General features: G+C 39.5%; 1 protein-coding gene across 1 annotated transcript in view; it reads right to left on the bottom strand.

The window, feature by feature from the left end:
- CUBN (cubilin) overlaps positions 1-22,187 on the bottom strand; it is a 147,179-nt gene that overhangs the window by 115,958 nt on the left and 9,034 nt on the right. Inside the window, exons 8-22 of the mRNA XM_009275697.1 lie at positions 21,572-21,740; positions 20,677-20,808; positions 19,423-19,518; positions 18,743-18,864; positions 16,911-17,097; positions 15,029-15,147; positions 13,473-13,707; positions 11,905-12,086; positions 10,955-11,117; positions 10,562-10,752; positions 6,424-6,580; positions 5,620-5,798; positions 4,958-5,120; positions 4,494-4,710; positions 3,350-3,480 (exon numbers count right to left, since the gene is read on the bottom strand). Coding sequence (XP_009273972.1) covers positions 3,350-3,480; positions 4,494-4,710; positions 4,958-5,120; positions 5,620-5,798; positions 6,424-6,580; positions 10,562-10,752; positions 10,955-11,117; positions 11,905-12,086; positions 13,473-13,707; positions 15,029-15,147; positions 16,911-17,097; positions 18,743-18,864; positions 19,423-19,518; positions 20,677-20,808; positions 21,572-21,740 — 2,443 coding nt within the window. The remainder of the gene's footprint in view (positions 1-3,349; positions 3,481-4,493; positions 4,711-4,957; positions 5,121-5,619; positions 5,799-6,423; positions 6,581-10,561; positions 10,753-10,954; positions 11,118-11,904; positions 12,087-13,472; positions 13,708-15,028; positions 15,148-16,910; positions 17,098-18,742; positions 18,865-19,422; positions 19,519-20,676; positions 20,809-21,571; positions 21,741-22,187) is intronic.

The raw sequence follows: 22,187 nt of genomic DNA on the forward strand, positions 1-22,187 counted from the left end.
AGGTACAGATAGTTTAAGTGCGCAACATACATTTTAAACAACTGAGTATCATATGGGCATGATATTTGACTGAAGGATTTCCATTTGTATTCTTGCCATATGAGCTATTCACAGCTACTAGCTGGCAGACTGCCAAAACAATTGTTTGCACTTTATGGACCATGGCCATGGCTGTATCTCGTGGCATTCAAATCTTTTGACTAGGAAATATAGCTTTGCCATTATTTTCAGACTACTTTTCAAAAAATTAATATAACACAAATAAACCATGCTAAGAAAAACATTGTTTGCCAAGATGCATGGAGAAGGAAATTAGTTTTGTTTTACATAAAAACATTTTTTTCACTCCACTTATCCCTTTTTTTTTTTTGTGATAATCTTGTCCATCTTTTCAATAGCTCATTCTCTGCAAACTAACTCCAGGCAAAAGCCTATTGAAACATCTAATATGAACCAGAACAGCTTTGACCAGTTCTGATATTGGTTACACTCTAGCTGGCTAAGAAAACAGAGCTCAAAAGTATGAAGGATTCTTACTGCACAAGAAACATTATTAGAACCATATTTTCCTTAGCAAAAAAAAAAAGAAAATAGGCAGCAGATGTAAAGAAAAAAAAATCCATAGCTTTGGTAAATCTCTCAGATATGATTATGCTCAGCAATATGCTACCTTAGTGTAACTGGATATACATAAGTTGAATATCAGGCCTAAACACCTCACAGTGGGAAAACTAAACTTGATATGATTTCAGGGAAGTGGGGAGTTGCTTCTCACAGCAAAGTCCACATACACATATGTGTTTGCCTTCTCTCAGGCCATAGCAGCTTCAAAACACTTTATTCTTAATCAAAATTAATGTTAGCAATCCAGTATTTTTGACAACTTTATAGTCCTGCTATGCTTGTGCTGGGACCAAAAGAAACAAATCTCTGCAAAGAAAACAGATTGTAGTTTCAACTTCTCTATAGGGTTATTACTCTCAGTTTCAGTAGTTATCTGCTACTTTGCCATAGTTATGCAAACTATAGTGGTTGAAGTGAAAAAGCATTTATTCTAGAGATCATAGTTCTAGGCCTGAGTGAGAATAAACTGAGAGTTAGCCTAGTTTAGCTGAAGAGTGGTAAAGATATCTGTGTTAATTATGGGGAAAGAAAATCATACCTGTTGTTTACAGTTTGGATTAAGATACTGTGTAGTTCTTATTTCATATAAACATTTTCTACAGTTTCTAGTTGTTCATAGTATTAAAGAGGAGACAGCCTTGCATTTTTAAGGCATAGTTTGAAACCATTCCAGGGACAGTGGTGTTAAAGTTTGAACCTCACACGATGCATATAGCAGCGCTTTGGATGAAAGATTTGAAAATCCAGTCACCATGGTGGTGGTAAAGGAGGGGAATATGGAAGAGAGGACGCAGAGTAGTGAAGCTGGACAGAAAATCTTGGGGTTCATCAGCAATGAGATAACTAACAAAACCAGAGAAACAGCTAGGGTTACACAGAGACAGAAATATAGATTAATGTTGAGTAAAGAATATTTTGATCTTGATGAACTGTGAGAAGAGCTGCTATAGGAACAGTTAGGAAGGAATCAAATCTACCCATGAAATATTAATCTGAGGTAAAGTAAAAGAAAAAATATCACATTAACAAGCAACAATCACATTTCCAGAAGTTACAGTCGGCAGCTGCAAAAACAGGCCCACAAAAGACTTTCTTTATGAAGCTGATCATGTCACAATTTCTCACTAGTAAGAACTCAGTTTTCAAACTACAGAGTCTTTCTTGGAAAGATTTTTAAAAGTAGAACTTGGGTTTTGGCTTACTATTTTCTAACAAATAGAAATTTCCTCCCTGGAATAGTTCTCATTAAATCTTAATTGTTTTTACTGGCTTTTGGTTTCCCTGCCAGATAACTCCAGTATGAATGAAGGCAGCTGAGAAAATGGATTATTTGGATTTATAAGTTATCTGGTAGTGAAAAAAAAAAACAGTGGCAAAATCTGTACTGGTCTCGCCTACACACATGCTTGAGAGATGAAATAATAGCCAAATTTTCCAAGCTGTTACCAAGAAAGCAGTTATTTTTCACAAGGTAGAAATTGGAAATCTTGCTGGTTTTAAACAGGTTGGAGAAACTCAGAAAGTAGGAAAAATAAAATTATTAAAGAAACTAAGAGCAAACAATGAGCAACCATTGGTAGTTTATGGCTGCAGAGATGAGTACTATGAATTTCTGGTATTCATCTAATAAATCCCTTGTAGCCTACACTCACACACACAAACCAGCTAGAAACTGGTTAATGATGGATACACAAATAACCCAGCTACAAATGTATTCTCATTTTTACTTTTTTTCATCGTCCCCCTCTACCTCTTCTGTGGTTTAATACTGCTAGGCAGAACTTGTCCCTCTACCCACATAAATCCTCTACTGCTACAGACCTGTGTTTAGCAGTGAGGGGAACAATAGCAGACCCATGTCTATTGGGTCTATAAGACTGGTAGTTACAGTCTCTCACCAAGAGGCTGCTTTTTCAAGTGCAGCTCAGTCACTGCTAAAACGCTCTCAGTGCTGGAGAGGTGCAAACACTGGATTAGGTATGGTGCGTTCAGCATAGTTTGAAAACACAGATGTGCCCCCACCCTGGAAAACTTTCAAATCAATTAGAATTTGGAGTAATTTCGCAGTTTTTCTCTGCTTTAGAGAACTAAGGGAATGAACGGTCATTCCTCTCTTCAGTAGTCTTTAGCCCACTGATGTATGTCTTGGCCCCTTAAAAGGAGATACTTAAAGAACAGATTTAAGGCATAACAGGAGCCTTGAACTGTTCTGGAGACAGAAATGCTGCACTCTGCCATAATGAAAAAACCAGCTTGTGCTTTCAGGCTATTTTGCTGCTTTATCAAATTTCATCCTATATGACCTTTCTCTGCCCATCATCAATATTGCACCTTAATAGGGACTAAATTAATCTTTATGGCATCTGAGAGTCTCCCATTCAAGTGAGTTGTCCACGATTGCTCAGCTTCCTAGATCACACATACTCAGCTCAGAACAGACAAAGCAAATTTGGAAAATACTTTTCCTAAATAATTCATGCAGTTCTGCCATGTCAGCTTTTACTGGCTTTTTAAAGAAAACAGCAGTGTTGCTTACAGAAATTGCTTTCTGCTTTACTAGGGAGGAAAAAGCTTGTGAATAAAGCAGGATAAACAAGAAGGGGTAGAAGAGACACCAGGCAGTCTTCTGTTAACACAGAAAATAATGTTTCTGTTTCTTGTAGTGGTTATTTACAGTGACAGCTGAAAACATTTAATTTGCATAATTATCAGACTGACATATTACCTTTTGATGCATCCAGGGAGATATAATGAGTTGAGAAGCCCTCAGATGCAATGCTGTGATCAGTCACGAAGTACAACATCATCATGTTGCCACCACTAGTGAGAGATGGTGGAATTGATCTTCCACAGTACCTGCAGCAAAAAGATGCCCCAAATTGAATGGCAGTACTTTATGAAATGTCTGTATTACTGGAAGAGGATTCAGCTTTCCTGAGAAGTTCAAACAGCTACACATACACAAATCTCTCCTTTGGATGATACAGATCCCAGGCATATACCCTGCATCATGGGACTAAATAGCACACTACATGTATAAAGGTACAAATCTAACTTGTGTGGCGAAGTCAGAGGAGAAAATGGTCATCAAGTTGTCAAATTCTTATTGAAATTATTCTGTGATGTACCTATAATATATTCTGCTCTTTTGTAGGGCTCAGAGTGGCTGGCCGAAGACTAAGGTTGCAAAATGCTCTCCATTATAATATGAGAGTCATTTGCTCCATATTTTCCAAAACACTGTCATGTCAGCCAACTACTTTACAGTCTGTAGCTGCAGCTGGATACTGTTCCCAAGTAGTTCAGTTGTTCTTGAATTCTAGGATGGCAAAAAAACCCTGTGTATACCCCAATTGGTGAAGGGGAAAAAAAGAAAAGATTCTTCTCTAAAATAAAATCACATATCAGGAGAAAGTGAAAGCAAAATCATATAAAAAGTAGACTTTGGTTTAGTTTTTGCTGAGATCCAAATGCACAATCTTTTAAGTAATCTTTCTTTCACTTCTGCAAGTGTTTCAAAGCACATCTTTTCTGGGGCATATTAATGTCCTTGAACTTATTTCCCACAAATCAAAATGTTAATGGAGCTGGAAAATGCCAGCTATTGAAACCTGTCCTTAAAAAAGCTGTCCTTGTGACGCAAGTTAGTTTCTCCCAGTATAATATTTATTAAATGTGGTTCTCATTCCATATTCAAAGAAAGCAAGCTGCCTTTACTATCCTAGGCAGTGAAATTGCTGCTATTGTTTCTGTAATGCAGAGAAATTAATCTATACACAAAGTTTAAGGAAGAAAATTGGATGTCGAAACCTATAGAACAGTCCTCACTCTACAGTAATTCAGCTCTGTAGGCTAATGGACATATTCACCTTCCCAATTTTTGCACAGTGCTGTTGTCATATATTTCAAGATAATCCTTTCTGCAATTATAATCAAATGCCAAGTTAAATGAAGTGAATGTCAGGCGGATAAGGTAGCCGGGTTGAATGTTGATAATCCAGGTACAGTTAATACCATGTGGGTAGACATCTGGGTGACCAGGACTTGTAATGGTTCCTTCTGGTCCAGTGAGAGTCTCTCCACATACTGTAGAGATTTAAAACATCAGGTTAAATGATATATTTATTAAAAAGTTAGGCACTTATAAAATTGGTTACTTTTCTTTCTGAAATTTCATAGTCTTTTTTTTCTTCGATGCATACTACACAGTAACTGATTCAGAATTTATCTCCCGTTACACCATCATAAAACTTGATGGCCAACTGTTTTCAATGTACAGGAAAATCTGGAAAGTCCCAACACTCTACACAGAAAACAACAAAAAAATCCTTACCTGTATCTAATGGCCAGTACTCAGCTCTGAAGCCAAGGTTGGTAAGAGAGGAAGCTCTGAATTTGATATAGAGATTGTTCCATGTAGACTGCACTCTAGATGGTACAGCTGTACCACAGTAATTCTTCAAAAGGGGAGAGTCTGTGTTGTTGCCATCTCTGACCTGAAGAACAGTGTATTCAAAATATCCCATACAAATTTCTATTATATTAAAGTTGTAAGCATAAATGAATTCATAAGAACCGTATAAAAGAGATCCGTAGTAAGTCAAACCCTACCCTTTCTTCAGCATGGTTTCTACTACAGACACATACAATGCAACCTTATGACTGCCAGAGAAGCACTCTCCCACCCAAAGCATGTCAGATGGAGAAAAGCTGAGATCTGACACCCACAACAGTAAGTGGCACATAAACCTCCAAAACCAGGTCTGTCTATTTAAAGACACCTGATACTCGTCTCTGATTATCAAAATGGTCATATCATCTTTGGAGAACCAAGAAAAGGTTTGGGATCCCATTATGAACCTGGAAAAGCTTTTATAACTGCTGTAAGAAGTGCTTGCCTGTCAAGCAGTTCTGCTCTGGCGGAGATGAGTATGAGAAGGAACATACAGATAAGAATCTATCTACTATTCATAGGATATGTGTATTATTCTTTACCTCAATATAGTCAGAGTCACAAGTGGTTGTATTTTGAATGTCAAAGTCGATAAAGTTAAGAATCACCACTTTGCTAGCTGGCTGGGAGATAATCCATTCACAGGTTTTTGGGTGAGGGGACATCCTGGGGTAGTAAGGCGAATGGATAGTGCCTGCTCCAGACAAGGAGCCTCCACAGGCTGCCAAGAGACACCAAGAATCAGTACTTGTGACTAATGGTTTCAAGGAATGTATAATGTGATGTCCATCAAATATCACTATGAAATTAGAAGATAACCACCCCTAAACACCTATTTTCTTACAGCATCTACTACTGATCATCCAAGTAGTATTAAGAACATATTTAAAAGAACATATTGCTCTAACTATAGCACAAACTTGTATATACAGAAGACCAATCTAACTGTGCCCATGAAAACTAATGGATTTGACTTATTTGTTTCACAGACACAGATAGATTTGTTGGTGATTAAGAACTAAAAGATAGGAAAAATGAAAGTAAAAAGATTTAGGCAGAATTATAGCTATATCATCTTTGGTATGTTAGCAGTAAGTGATTTATCATTAATAGAAGCAATGAGGTGTGCATTTGCAAACATGCTAGGAGTGCCTACAACAGACCTACTGCAGACATCACCTTAGCATTTCTAAAAGTAGCAATAAATAAATAAATTGACTCTATTTTTTTCTTTCCTTTCTTCTGAAGTTTGTCTTACACCCATTATATGAATAATATAGCACGGAAATGACTAAAGTGTCCAAATTACAGATCAGTTCACTGTGCAAGTCACCAGTTCCTCTTACCAACTTGATAAATTGCCCTGAAGCTAGCCCTTTGCACAGAGGCATCAGACTTGAATGTGATCCAGAGACTGTTGCTGGTAGAAGTGATTGGAGACATGAGTGTACTATGACAGAATTTGCTAATAAGAGGAGACATCTCACTGTCACCATCTCGAACCTAGTCATCAGAAAGAAAAAAAGAAAAACATCAGATCATAAAAGCGTTGGGATCTGATATCCGGATAAAATTATAATCTCACAAGAGCTGCTAAATAACAAAAGGAGTAACTATTTCACTTATTTACAAGAGGGGCAAAGAGCCATCACAGTAATTGGCACAAGCACGTGATTTAAGAGAGCTCAAAGGATCAGATGATCAGCACAGAAGACACACACACATGCTACTGTCACAGGACGTTAGGATGAAACAGATCTCTGTGAACCACAGCTTTAGTACAATCTGGGCTTATGCTTCCAAAACTGGCACCTTTAGTATGAAAGAGACAGGAAAGGTGCTCACCAGTAATAGCTATGAAATTTTTGCCAGGACTAAAATCTGCTGGGGAAAAAAAGGGGTATTTGTGATTTTCTTGCTCTGGCCATGAAGCTTCTAGTGATTTTTCAATGGCAATTCTCCAGAACAAGCACATGTCCCATCACACCCATACATCAGTGCAGCCAGACAGCTCACTAACAGGAGATGCAACTCTGAGTCCCTAAAGCAGTAAAAAGGTATACTGACGTCTTTCCATTACTTTATCTGAAGGGTCCAATGCATGATAATGACAATGAAGCTACATCAGGGAATCACTTCCAGCTTTTACCTTCTGTACTGCCACTCTACTGACCTCAATCAATTTGCTAATCAAGGGAGAAATGTATCTTATGTGTTTTCCCAGAAGTTGATTATAAATCCTGATTATCAAGGGGACTAGAAGGGAAAGAGGTATTTGCACCTCCAAACTTCAGGCCCTGAACCCACAGTCCATGAGTAAGAATAGGTGCATCCAGGGGACCAGGCAGAGCACTGGTATAAGCCAAGGAGCTCTGAACACCCTCTGAGGTGCCCACCTCATTCCAAGAGGGCAGCCAACAAGCTAAAGTCCAAAAAACAGGTCCTCTGCTATTTGCCTAGGCAAAAAATGCAATTTTTCTCCCACAGATTCTCCTGAAAACAAAACAGCTCTTTTCTGCTGTAAAAGTGGTGGTAGCTCATGTAGCTGGAGCTGCTTTTAAATGCACCTGTATGCTGTCGACCCCAAAAAATCATTCCAGTGAAATCATTGGCAAAGCCAGGGACATCCAGCTTTCAGGTCCCCTCTCATGACCTCTTCTTTCCTCCTCAGCTGTATTCCTCCACGGACTGGGAGAGAAGGCAGGGAACCCTTGTCGGTGCCTTGGTGAGCAGGCAGTGGCTGGCCTGCTTGCCCAGCTTTGGCAATCTCAAGCTGGTGAGATGGCTTTCTCACTAACAGATATTTTTAATTTCCCTGGAACTTGAGTTTAAGGTGACAGAATTATTCTGGATTTACAGCGGAGCAACTGAGATCAGAATTTGTGCCGGAATATTTAGAAAATCTTTGGACAGCAGTGGAAGTTTCCAGAACTATATTTCACAGGAGTTTACATTTTTTCTTGAGCTGATTTGCCTTACATTTTTGGTTTATAAAGCCCAGTGAGTAGTGATAAAAATAACAGGTTCTCTAAACCATGTGAGTAATGTCTCCTATGGCCAGTTAAAAGGATGGCATGGAAAAGGAGCTGTCTTGGCTAACACCTTACCTCTACAGCACCATGTCACAGTCTTTCTTAAATAAGTTTTATTGTCTCTAGTTTCTTATTGCAGATCCCTGGTCCCAGGCTGTTCCTTCCTTAGTAAAAGACTAAACACCCTCCCTGAGCAAGTGCCTGCAAGCTGTGTCTGGTGCCTGTGGAAACTCTGCAGATTTCCTGGTATCGCCAGGGATGGGAATAATCTGAACCTTTTCAAAGTGACAAAACAATTGTCGGAGAGTGACTTTTAAAGTAACTTAAACACCCAAAAGCTATCTCCCTAGCTGAACTTCATTATAAAACCCAGTGAAACAGTATTTTGGAAAAGCATATGTGGAAAATCAGGCCTTGATAAAAGAGCACAGTGCTTTAGTCGTACCGACTGTCCTGGTCAGAAAAATGTTGGTCCTTTTTCTCTACACTGGGCTGAGCCACCGAGTGAGAGGGCAGGAAGAAGAGGAGGACAGAAACACAGGGAAACTGAACAGCTTGTGACTGATCAGCAAACAGCGAGGTAAATGCCTTGCTGAACTAATACAAACTGATTGCGTTCAACAGAAATGGTTTTGTTTCTCTGGCTGCTGTGAATTTAACTGCTGTTCTGCCAGCAATTAGGCAAAAGGAGTACCAGGCCAAACAAACAAAAGCTGTCTGTTTTCATTAAACACACTTCCCCTCTCATTTCAGAAATTAATTACACTTCATTCCAACCAAAGTCTCTGAATTAGAGGAGGAGGGAAGGGAACTATGTCAGCACAATAACATCTTTTAAAAACAGATTAACTGCATGGAGCTCACAGGGCCCTGTTCCTTGCTTAGTCAAGAAGCGATTAAGCACAAAACCAAACCCCACTGCCATGTAACTGCGTAGCCGGCAGCACAGGACCCAGCTCTGTGCTGGGGCCGCAGGGCTTGCTCCTACCTGCTTCAGCTGTGGTGGCACCTTCACTAATCAACCGGGTGTCTGTGCCCAGTTTGTTTTATTTCTGTTTACCTCTGTGCAGTACAGCCACAGTTTTATACAGACAGCAGTACCCAGCAGTCATTCCATGTAGGATGAGTTATTTATGACTGTATGGAGAAATACAGGCCGGGTACGACAGCAGACGACTTGAGACGTGGCAAGTCGGGGCGCGGCGCAGAGGAGAACAGGGACGGGGTGACAGGAGAAGGGGCACAGTCCACCAACATAAAGAGCTTGTCAGGCCCTGATAGCACCACCAGGACTCACTGGCCCAGCCTTGCTTCCCCTGGGGCCCCCACACCCTGCCCATGGCCCAGGACCCCATGTCAGCCCCCCAGGGCCGTGAGTCCCTGCCCCAGCAACACTACAGCAGGGCTAGTCTCCAGCTCCCCACAGCCCTGCCCTGCCCGGCCATGGGCTGTGCTGAGCCCACCCGCAGGTCCATGTCCCAGCCTGACCTTGGCCCATCCCTGTCCCCAGGGAGGTGTCCGATGCCTAGGGCTGCCCTGCTCCCTGGCCAGGGCAGTGGGACAGGCCCTGACTGTGAGGCTCTGCCCCTCCGGGGAGCCCCCACGGCCCCCAGGAGCCCCCGGCCTGCACAGCACCATGCCAAACCTCACCCGCAGTCAGTTAAAGAAATGTAGACCTGGAGCTGGACAAAACTGCGTTTAGGGATAACAAAAAAAAATTAAGAAATGGTATCTAGTGTACTTAAAAGGCACACTAGTGCCTTTACTAGTAGTGGTAAATTCAGATGTAACATGAAGCTGTGCAGACCAAAAGAGAGAGCTAGGTGTAAAAGCAAACATAAAAATCACCTCAAGTGGATCTCAGTTAGTATCAACATTACTATTGTATTATTACATTTTCCATATAGAAACATTCTAACTGTACTATTATTTTTTCTATAACAATTTTATTTAGAGTAAAAACAATTCTTGAATTAGACTTGTAAGATTTCAGTTATGCTAACAATAAACTCCTGGCTTTACATATGTATATATGTACATATGTATGTATATATAAATATATATATGGTGTGCTTCCTTTTTGTGCCAGAACAAGATTTTCCGTATAACACCATGACTCCAGAAAATGCTGCATAGTGCAAATGGTATTATTTCTATTTTTCTTGCATTTGACATGCATTTACCAAAGGTCCAAACTCCACCTTAATTATGTACAACCGATTAAGAATTAGTGTTAAGCTAGACAGATTTTCTTGTTCTCTTATCTTTGCTTCATTCCAAATGTACAGTCCTGCTCTTTTAGCCCCTGTGACTTTTGGACCCTAATAAACCGGTATACTTAGTCCTTTGATTAACACCTATTTCTGCAGCGGCCCTTGGGACAGAAATTATGCAGCATGGTTTTGTACACGCATTAATCAACCTTTCATATCAACTGATTAAGAGAAGTCACCTCAATATAACTTGATGAACAGCCAGTGTGACTCTCCAGCTCCATATGGGTGAAGTTGAGGTGTATTTTTTCATCCTCTGGCTGTCTGATAATGTAGATACATTGTCGGTTGTTGATATAAGGGTTAGGCCAGAAAGGGGATGTGATAACCCCTTCACTATCCGTGTAATTTCCTCCACAACTTGGATCTGCTATATTAAGAAAAAAAGATATCAATTGAGATATTCATAATTATGGTAACTCTTTCAGTTTAGGCTGCCTTTGTACAACGGCTGCAAATCAAAGAGGATTTCTGTATTATTAAATAGCAAGTATTAATTACATCCATTCGTGTGTTGTTGGCTATATCTTGGGAATGTCACAGATCAACTTTTAATGCTGAATTTTACTTACCAGGAGATGTTGTATAGAGAATGTGGAAGCCTTTATCAGTAACTAAGTCATCAGAGTGAAAGTGAATCCATGCATATGGACCAGTGGTTTGGAGTGGGGGTGGAGATCCAGTGCTACAGTATTTAACAAGGACAGGGTCTTGTGGAAGAAGACCATCTCGAATCTAGACAGAATGATAGATCAGTGTTTAGATGTGTGCCAACTGTAAACAGTACCAACACTCTTAAAATTATCTTGGGGGCCCCAGGAGATATTGTAGACGGTGGGTGGAGGGAAAGCTCATAGGAAGTTTCCTCCAAACACACAGGAACCAAGAAACAGACCCACCAGCATAGCTGTGATGGTGCTCCTAGGAGAGTCATCAAGGGTTTTGTGAAAGGGAGAGTATCAGGAGATCTACTGTTGAACCGTTTTCCTGAAATCATGCTCTGCATTGCACAATTTTGGAGAACACGCTATTCCAAACCAGCTTCTCATTTCCATGGCTGGGTATTGGTGAATTCTGTAACCATTACTTTGCACTTGAGAAAAAGCCCTAAGCTTACACATCAAGTCATGGGCTGTACTATAATATGAATCTATTAATCTTAAATTCCTTTCCCTAATAGTTTACCTTAGGCTGATTAATTCTCTGTGGGTTGACAAGGAGTTCAGAGACTGAACTTTGTAAGAAAGTGAAAGCTTCCCACCAGGTATTTGGCCTGAATCCCATCCTCTTTAGTCGCAAGACTTCCACTGACTTCAGTGGAGCAGGATCTCATCCCCTTTCTGTTATACTGCCTGTATCTGATTGTGCATTGATGGCTGGAATAAGTAAGTATAAATGAACATTTCAACCCAGGATTTAATTTTCAAACAGTCCCCTTCTGTATGTACAAAAAGTTTTGAAATATCTTGTTTTGCAGTAACATAGCCATAAAATGTTGTCATAATCCACAATTACACTTTACCTCTAAATGGTCATAACTGCAGTTTTCATGGTGTTCTAGGCTTAGCGTGCCAAAAGCAAATGTGATGAGGAGGCCAGGACTGGTGGAGATGGTCCAGAAACAGTCTCTGTTTACAGGATAGTTACCGGGGTATCCTGGAGAGCTTATCGAGCCGTAAGTACCTGTCAGCTCACCACCACATTCTAACAGAAAAGAAACATGGAAGAACACAGTCTTTAACACCACATGTCAGGTCAGAAGATGAATTCTCCTGTAGTGTCAAAACTAGGTACCACTTTGGGATCCAGAATAAATTCAAAAACAAAGATCAAGGCAAACAAACCAACAAGTTACTTCTTTCTTTAAATTTTACAATTAATTCTGCAACTCAATTACAAAAGCAGAACTCCAAATATTTCCTGATTTGCACAGTAAAAGAAAGAGTCTTTCCCAGTGATGATGGAAATATCTTTAGGAGAATGATCAAAAGCACTGTGTTTTGGATTGAATTTACAAAATTAATCTGAAATTCGGTACTTTGTAAATAGTCTCCATGTTTTATCCTAGCACAAGACTGTTTTCATTAAAAAAAAATGTTAATTACAGGGAAGGCTGTTTTATATACCTGTATATATATCTGTAATAAAACTGTTACACCTCTCAGTGTAACAGTTGGCAATGGTAGGGGTAACTTGTGTGTTGTACCTGAGGAATAGCTAGTTTAGTCACCTCTCTATACCTCTACCTATACCTCTCTCCCTCTTTGCTTTTTTTGTTTTTTTTCCCCCAAAAAAATCTGTTTTCACTTTTCAGTATCCATATTTGTCAATTAGTAATTATCTATCTAATGATGTCAATTGAAAGAAAAAAACCACCAAAAATCACATTAAAAGCATTTCAATAAATATTTCTGGAAATAAAGAAACCGTTCCCCCCCTGAATTTTCTATACTTTTTTTACTCTATGGTTCTTTCAAGACACAACCCAATGCACAATTTTGTTTCTCAACAATACACAGAACATTGAAGTGAGTTTGATGTTGCACAAGATGATTTGGATTTTATCTCTAGAAATGCACTGCCAGGCCTCCTGGAAGAATCATGCAAGTGGCATTACCAAGAATGCAGGCAGAAATGTACAGCAAATCATACCAAAAAGCTCACACATAATTTAAAATCAAATTCCCAACAATCTATCATGTTTGGAAAGCATGGTACAAACTCTTTAGACTCTTGTAAATTGTCAGTGGCAAAAAAAAGGTAACTTGCTTGCTCAAAGTACTAGATACTTCTGTGAGAAGAGAGAACTAATCAATCAGAAGAACGGCATCTCCAGGAACACATGCTTTTTGAGGGATTCCCACAGGAGGTATAAAACAGCCTTAAAAAACAGCAGAAAGTTATTCATGCAGAGGCCTAGAGTTGGAGTTTAAATATTTTAAAGTGACTTATATGTCTACATTTCAGCCTCACTCCCTAGTAAAATACTGTCCTACTGCTCCTAATGTTTCCTAATCAAAGGAAATAAGTCATTTGTTTTCATCCAAAGCCATGAAGATGCTGAATTACTTCACATTTCATCAAACTTACCAGGAACCCGAGATTCCCACTGAACAGTAAAACCTCCAGCTGTAATGGTGTGGTTTGAGTAGAACCAAAAATACAGGGAGTTGTGGGAACTGAAAAGCTCTGCAGGAGGTGAGGAGCCGCAGTATTTTCCCAGCATGTGCATTGACGCTGAAGGCCCATCATGGATTTGAAGGAAGTCAGAGTTACACTCATTACTTGCCTCCAGTTGGAAGAATGAGAAAATAATACGCAGAATCTAACAGGATGTAACAAAACAAGAAATATCCTTTTCTCCATCTGCTGAGACACTGTTTATGCAGTAACTCTGTATAGAGCAGATATATGTGTTCATGCAACTGTGAGAATCTATGAGCTTTGGAGCCATTATGCCATTTCCTGAAAAGTTCCAGGACAGAAGAAGATATTACAGAATCTTAAGGGTCAAAACAAAAGAGAGAAGATAGATAGGAAGGAATTTGGACAGGGAAGTTGTCTTGAAGGAGCATTATTTCTATAAACTAATAATTGAGACCATTTGCCTGTGTCTGTTACATACGTGAAATATATGTATGTATGTATTTCAAGCCATGTGAAAGGCTTGAAATACAGCATAAAATACTTTATTCCAGGTTTCCCATGGCAGTTTTCTCATCAGATAATTAACATTTCTCATCCTTGCTATGGTTGAAAGTATTGTTATGGGAGTTAAAAAAATGAAATTATCTTTTTTTGCACGTACAAAATCAGTGTCTCATAAGCCCACTCTAGATACTTAGTGACATACACAGCTTTATGTATGTTCAGATTCCTCACTGATGTGCTTTAATATAGCTCTGCTAAGACAATAGTGGCTCTCAGGCTTAAAGCTGAGGATATGTCACATACATATATATAATGCTGTATAAACCACTAGCAACCACTGGTTTATAAAACTACCTAATTCATTCCATGAAATGACAAAAATAGATCAAATATTTAGATCCCAAGTAAGAAGTCCCATGCTAAAGTGTGAAGTAACATATTTTGTAGTTGTTAGTTATAACACAAATGGAATTGTTAGTTGTGGATCAGAATCAGAATATGCATTTGAGTGCAACATTTAAAATTAATCCTTAAAAAAATTCAAATGCTGTTATTACACAAAGCCATTGACAATATGCATTCACAATTCCACATTTCTGCTGCTCAGAAATCGGAAACATGAAATTGTTCTGGGGTTACTTAGCTCACGAACCAACTGTGGAGCCCATCAGAGCAGAGCTTTTCTCATGCAGCTATTCACAAATCACATTCTAAAGCAATGTAAGACAAGCGCTTTCTCTAGCTGGTGGTAGATAAATAAATTCTAACCCTCAGCTGCATAGGAAAAACCTTGAAAACGTAACCCGGGCAAATTCTTAGGCTAAGGAGCCTAAAGGCTTGTAAGGATCTGAAACTTATTATTTTTTAAGAACTATTTATTCTGAGGGGATTGGATCACAATATTGGAATATGTGGCATGAAGATGGTCATGATTGCTCTGATGAGCTGAGGGGTCCTGCAGAGTGAGGGTTTCTTTAACCTGAACTCTGTTTTACCTTGTTAGGATCAGTTTGAATAACCCATGCGCAGCTGACCCCACTGTTGTACCACTGGCTGTTTGGGTTGTTAGGGTAACTGAAAGTCCCCCTGGAGCCTGAGAGATATCCTCCACAAACTGCAGAAAGACAGAGAAAATTCGAGAGATTAATTTCTGCTATCACTATACAGACTTAAACAAAACCTAACTTTCTTGCATAGCTTTGGCTTCCTAAACATTTAAAACAAAGATGAAAGATACTTCTACAAAAGACTCGTCAGGTTTTCCTCTCAAGTGGAATGACATCGCAAAAAATGAGCAAAATTACTCCTTGAGGGACAAGTAGTTCCTGGAAAAAGAACAAAGATTTTCAGCTGGAATATGTGGATACTGCCAAAAGATGTTGATTCTGTCTCAGGAAAATGCCCGTAAAACATAAAAAAGTTTTTTTAAAAAAAAATAGTTTTTTTCCAGAAGACTACCTCCAGATTGAATCTTTAAATTTTTCACCTACAATAAAATAACATTTTGAAGCTAACATGATATAAAATTGTCTTCCTCAGTAGTGGTGTGTCATAGAAGTTATCCTTCAGATGTTTTATTGTCCCACGTATTCTTTTTGGTCAGATTTCTAGGCCTGATAATACCTCTCATGATATACCGTGGTCTCTTCTCTCACTGAGCCATTCAATGAATGGGAGCTGTGAACTGGGAATCCCAAACAACTACAGAAAAATATGTCCATAAAGCACCCAAAATACAATGCACATATAGCTATAGTGTACAACAAGCAGCTGTAGTTTAACATTGAACTGATCCTAAAGAAATATTCAATTCTCAGCAAACTGAAGTATTTTGTTTCAAGGAGTGGTAAAAAGAATATAATTTTGGTTGAAGTGTCCATCTAAAACATCTCACTATTTCTCAACCAGGTTCAGAATTATCACGTCATAAAATGTATTATATTTCCCTTGATTAGGAACTAAAACAGAAGTTGATACATTATAATTTCTCACTGGATAAAAACTGGTTTTCTATCCCTTCTATTATGAATGGTTAAAAATCAATTTTTTTCCCACATGTGCTTAGTAATAAAACATTACTGGTTAGATATTTAAGGAAAATAGGAAAAAGCCTGAAGTAGCTCTAAAATAGAGCAGATTTCACAGGGGCTCAGTGAAAGTTTTACATTCTGTATACTGTGAAAAGTTAATCTGCTTTCTTCACAGCAACCTGCAATAAATATGAGCCATCTGACAGATGGTTGCTACAGGGACGCTCACTGGAATGCTATCCTGACCTTGTTTAATTAAAATTAATGGCAAAAAAATCCCAAACAGAAAAAGTTATATTAAGAAGAAATGTTAAAGGCAGGAACTTGCAGTCACTCTGTAAAACTCAGAGTCCCCCATTTTCCTGGATAACATTTATTTCATTAAATTTCTGTTTGAAAACCTTTTCTGGCTTTTTGTCTTGACTGAAAATATCAGGACCTCTCAGCTTCACAACAAATGAAATAGTATGCACAAAAGAGAAACATTAATATATTCTCTCGTAAATCTGTTCTCTTTATATCGGATCCTCTTTCCCAACCAGCTTACCAGACCACTTTCTCAGGAACAGAGATCTGATTTTAGGATGTCTGGCACCTAGTCAAGGCCAGTGGGCCTGCAGATCAACTTCACTGTTACGCTCCTACTGCTAAACAAAGCAGCTATAAACAAAACTCATGGAAAACTGACTTCAAGGGACTTTGGATTGGGACCTGTAATCCACCGAGGAGAGGGCTCGTTTTTCCCATCATAACTTGGTTCTTATTCACATATTAATCATATAGACCAAGCATCTACTCGCTGAAGCCTGGTGGCCCATTTCTCCTGGGGAGGAGGTCCTGGCCGTACCTTGCTGGGCAGTCTGGCACTGTGGTCCTGTCCAGGCACTGGTGCACTCGCAGGAGTAGCCGTTGACCCCATCAGTGCAGCTCCCCCCATTCTGGCATGGGTTGCTAATGCATTCGTCAATGTTCTCTGTACAATTAGGGCCTGTCCAGCCCGCATTACACAGGCAGAAATATCCAGAGATCATTGCCTGCAGGTATAAGAAAATGCAATAAATTTAATGAGCATGGATCACCTAAAGGAACCAATGTAGTTGGCAGAAAGACTGATATTTACGCTTATTTTATGTGGAGATACCACAGGAAAGAAATAAAACCTTTGGAATTTAATGGCCTTGATGGTCACTGGTGAATACCAAAATAAACCTAACGCCTAATCAGATTATCTAGCTCTTTGTTTTTTCTATTAAGTTATTTCTTTGCAGGGCTCTTTCAAATTACTTTCTACATAGTCAAAATCCGTATTCATTTAGCCATTCAGAAAACTCTTTGCTTGGCTCTGAAATGATCACCCTAGAAACAAGTCAATCGTATTACCTAAACCTTATAAATAGCAAGTCACGATAACAGTGGTTTATAAATCATTTCTCTCAAGCCTGTTCTCTGGGAAGTCTGCACTGCAGTTATGTGGACTGTTAATTTTCATTTTTGCCCTGAGGGTTGTTAAATAGGAACAATTTCATTGCCTTCTCAGTATTATTCCTTATTCTGTATGTCTCTTTTCCATTTCTTTTGTCTCAACCTTTACTACTTCTCCTTATAATCAAGTCCTTCCATATCTCTAACTGTTTTAATTTCGTATGTCCTCTTTCCTTATATTTCTTGTTTTATAGACAGGATTTTTACAGGTAAAGCAGAACATGGTATTCCAAGGTACGTGATAACAATCCCATCTTTGATGACATACAATCAATGTGCTATATTTTCTGTTTCCCTTTGCATTCTCTGTTCATGTCCTCTGTGTCCTGAACAGACATTTTCAGTATGATGGAAGAGGATTTTGATGTGTATTTAGGGCTCCGAATGCTGCTTTAGAAGGCGAAAAGGTGTTTTCTGATCTGCGTTGCCTGATATTTAATTAACATTACATTCCATCTGTCATTACGCTGGCCAAATATAGCTGTGCTGTTCCTCTATTTTATTAGATGCTTCTGTAGTCCCATTACTGAAGTACCTCACTGTGTTATTATCTTTATGTAGTAGTTTGTAGCCATGATTGCCTACAGTTGTATATTTAGGGGAAGACGCCATATATTTTAATAGACTGACTAAAATAAATAGTTTCTAAATAGTCAGAAAAAGTAGATCAGATCTGGGCACAAAAGGCCCTTTAAATATCTGAGTGAAAAGACAATAGGTACCTACAGAAGAGAGAGCGAGGAATGCTGGTAAGGGGTGGAGTGGAGGTGAGGGAACCATCTCCTTTCACACAGAAAATGGGAAAAGGGAAAGGTAACATATCATAGAATCATAGAAACATTTAGGTTGGAAAAGACCCTTAAGATCATCGAATCCAACTGTTAACACTACCAAGTCCATATCATATGTCCCATTTCCGCCCTGCCTCCCAGGATCATCAAAAGGAGGATATCCACAGATCAGTGTGGACAAATGGGATCGGACTCTACTGGAACAACAAATTTACCATTTGTGAACATTTCTCCAAAATCATAATCATAAATATCCTCCACAACAGAACTATCAAAATCCCCAGGTCTACTAAAGGTCATTACCTTTAGTATGTCTGCACTCAGCTTTCAGTCTGACCAGTCTCCCTGTTGTTACTGGTTATAACTACATGACGCTGCCACTAGCTGCGAGGACCCCAGCACTTACCAAGCACTGCCCATTTGCACAAGGGTTTTGCAGCTGACAGATACCACTGAGAGGAGAGCACCCGTTCGGCCCATATCCACTTCCAGTGTACCCAGATGTGCAGGAACAAAACGGCATTGGCCCTTGGGAGATGAGACAAGATACAGAAAGTAATTCGGTCCTTGTTACAATGACAATACCAATGACAGTAAAGGTCCTTGACATTTTGAAGCAGATCCTTTATATAATTCTAACTTATTTGATCTTTTGATACCTTCCCTGGTCAGTGTCCAGCTTGACCATGGAAAGATCCCTAGTGTTGCTTTGCTATGGGTACCTGAGAGTCCAAGGTCACCTTCGTGGGAAGTGGTGGGAGTAGTCAAAGGGTATTTATGGAAACAAGAAGAATAATAGTAAAAGCAGCTGAAATTGGAAAACCGCATCAAAGAGAAATGGTAAGATCTCCACATTTTTATGATGAAATCTTCTCTTTGGTGGAGCCTAAATCTATTTCTGTCAGTGTTGTGGAAAGGCCTGCTGGCTTTAGCTAACCTGCCTGTAAACTCCTTTGGTTGAGGCAAAACTGACTGTGGAGAAGGGGCTGCAATCTAAATATGTTGCTACAAAGTGGATTCAGCCTAACCAAACCCTTCTTGAGATTCACACCGGTATTACTTACAGTCCTTAAGAGAGCATCGTACCTGGAGCTGAGGTACAAGTAGCCAAAGGATGGCATCCTCCATTACTTATTGAGCAGATATCAACCTGGGTACATGTTTGTCCGTCTCCCTCATAACCTGTTCAGAGGTAAATCTCAGTTAGTCTGTAACAAACTACATTCTCTGAGAATCGACAGCAAAACAATCACCTGGTGAGAAAAAGACTAACTTATGGTGTAAAATCATAGTCTTCTGCAGTTAAAAAGAAGAAGTTGAGATAGCCGCTGAAGTAAAACCTGGCATATTTATTGTGGTTCCTACATTGCAGGGACGGATTCTGATTGTAACTAAATCCTCCCATGATTTTATAAAAAAAGTATATTAGTGCTAGGCAAATATAGCCACCATGCGCTGCCCTCCCTATGCATCTGCACCCAGCTAGCCCCGACCACCTCCAGGCCTTCCGCTGCACGCCAGAGCTGCCCTTGGGTCTCAAACACAACATCCGCCTCCTCTCGGGAGGCTCAGCAGGACCAAAGCACTGCAGCATGACTCTGCACGGCCAGAGCTGAGGTCCATTGCACCACATCAAAACTTGTCTGAGGCCATGTTTCCAGCATGGTGATAGCCCTTCAGCACTCAGTAACTGAGAGCTTTCACTACCTGCAGTCTATTGCCATTTAAATAGTAACTGAAAAGTCAATTAGTAGCGCTTTTTCCTGCTAGTATTTCTAGTATTGGTAGCATGCATTTCATAAAGCATTTTAAATCATAAACCACATATAAAGACATAAGTCACGACTTCCCCTGCTTGACCTGTACTGCAATGGAAACACTGCCTTCTTAGACAGCATTCAGAGCGTGACAATTATCAAGCCTTTTTTTAAGACAGACAATACAGCTGATTTATGGCACACAGGATACTCTTTCAATTAATACAGACAATGAGATTACTATCATAATTATGCAATCCTTGTTTCCCATTAATGATCTTATAAAAGAAGTACATTGTCAAATCAAGGCTCTAACACTGGAAAGGGCTACCTAGTACAAGAGAAACACATTTCAGGACCATCATTAGAGACATACTCTACAAGATGTTCACTAATAGCTGAAGCAGTTTGAATATACTTGGACTCCGCATTCTGTATTACAGTATTGCTTTGTGTATGTGATACTTCTTTATATAAAACCAATCTTCAGCTTCTTAAGTCGACCATAAAACAGGCTCAAATGTGTTGAATCTTCATCTTTTAACCCTTTCCATAGTTTTATCAACAAAAAAATCGATTTTACCTGGTGGACAGAGCCCACAGTGGAAGGATCCCATTGTGTTGATACATTGAACCATCGGTGCTGTTGAGCAGCCTCCATTATTACTTTCACATTCATCAACGTCTTGGCAACTGTAGCCATTTCCTTGCCAGCCTAAAAAGAAGCACAGGAAAGACATTAAAATAGAAAATGCCTGGTCTTTTCATTTTCTTCTTTGACCAGATCTTTTCATAGAGCAAAAAGACTTTTGAATTTCACTTCATTAACACAAGAGAAGACCTGTCCCTCTCATAACTGATGAAAATTAATACTGGTCTGCAAAATAGGTTACAAACACAACAGGGTGCATATGTGTATGCAAGAACGTTTTATTCTAACTGTATTCTGGATATTCCAGAATCAAACACACTTTAACCTAAAGAGGAGGCAGTTCTGGTCTAATGCACACATGCACAATTTGCAGCAAAGCTTTATCATAACTCTGTTTAAATACTTCAAATACTTCTCCTGTACACACCACCTACCCAACTCAGGAAGAGGTATCACAGGTTATACAGCTTGAGGGGACAATTAGATTTTTATATTGCCTTAGGGCAGTGAGCATAAGGATATGAAAGTACCTCAGACCTGTTACATGAAGGTAATAGGACATGATGGATATGAAGGTACCTATGGACATGAGGATACATCAGACCTATTTAGATGCTCAGTTTAGGATGGGATAAATCATGCGTTAGACTCCACTGCCTGCGTTACCTAGATAAGACATAACCTGCAGGCATTTATTCTCTAGAATACAGACCAAAGCATTTCATAGAGTTACTCTCATCTGGATCCTGCGTCTGTACTTATGACATACAGCCAGTACTACCTACTGCCACCCCCCCACACCTGAGAGCGTGGAAGGACGTGATACCTGTGGGGCAGGGACCACACGAGTAGGAGCCTGGTGTGTTGTGGCACTGCACAAGTGGATTCTGTGAACACGGACGATTAGGGAGGCTGCATTCATCTATATCAGCACTGCAGGCAGGGCTGCCAGGAGGGGACATCCAGCCAGTGTCACAGACGCAGCGGTACTTGGGCTGCCAGAGCAAACATCACATTACATATTTAAGATGGTTAGAACAGTCAAGAAAAGGGCAGGAGGAGTTCATTTTATAAAATGTCTTTTAATCTATAGCAAGAAAGCTTTCAGAGCATTACATGGTTTGCACGTTCTGTTTTATAAGTTGCTTTGGTAGTTTTCTCAGTCTATTTCTTCCTCTGAATTCACCTATTTAGATTATGGAAGCAACAACAGGCTCATTCATTACATTCATAAAAGAAACCTGTAATTTACCCCAAAGCTCCCAGAGAAAATGAACAGCAGTTATGACCTGCACATAAGCATAACTAAAAGTCATCAACTTGCTTTGTAACCAGGGTCAACACATCAGTGAAAGCAACCTGAAATCAGCTTGGCTGTTTTCTTTTAAGCAAACCGTTCAGTAATCTGTGCAATGTGCAGTGCTGACATTAAATTGCAAATC

This window comes from Aptenodytes forsteri, unplaced genomic scaffold (assembly GCF_000699145.1).
Source record: "Aptenodytes forsteri isolate BGI_AS27 unplaced genomic scaffold, ASM69914v1 Scaffold172, whole genome shotgun sequence".
In the NCBI taxonomy this organism is placed as follows: domain Eukaryota; kingdom Metazoa; phylum Chordata; class Aves; order Sphenisciformes; family Spheniscidae; genus Aptenodytes; species Aptenodytes forsteri.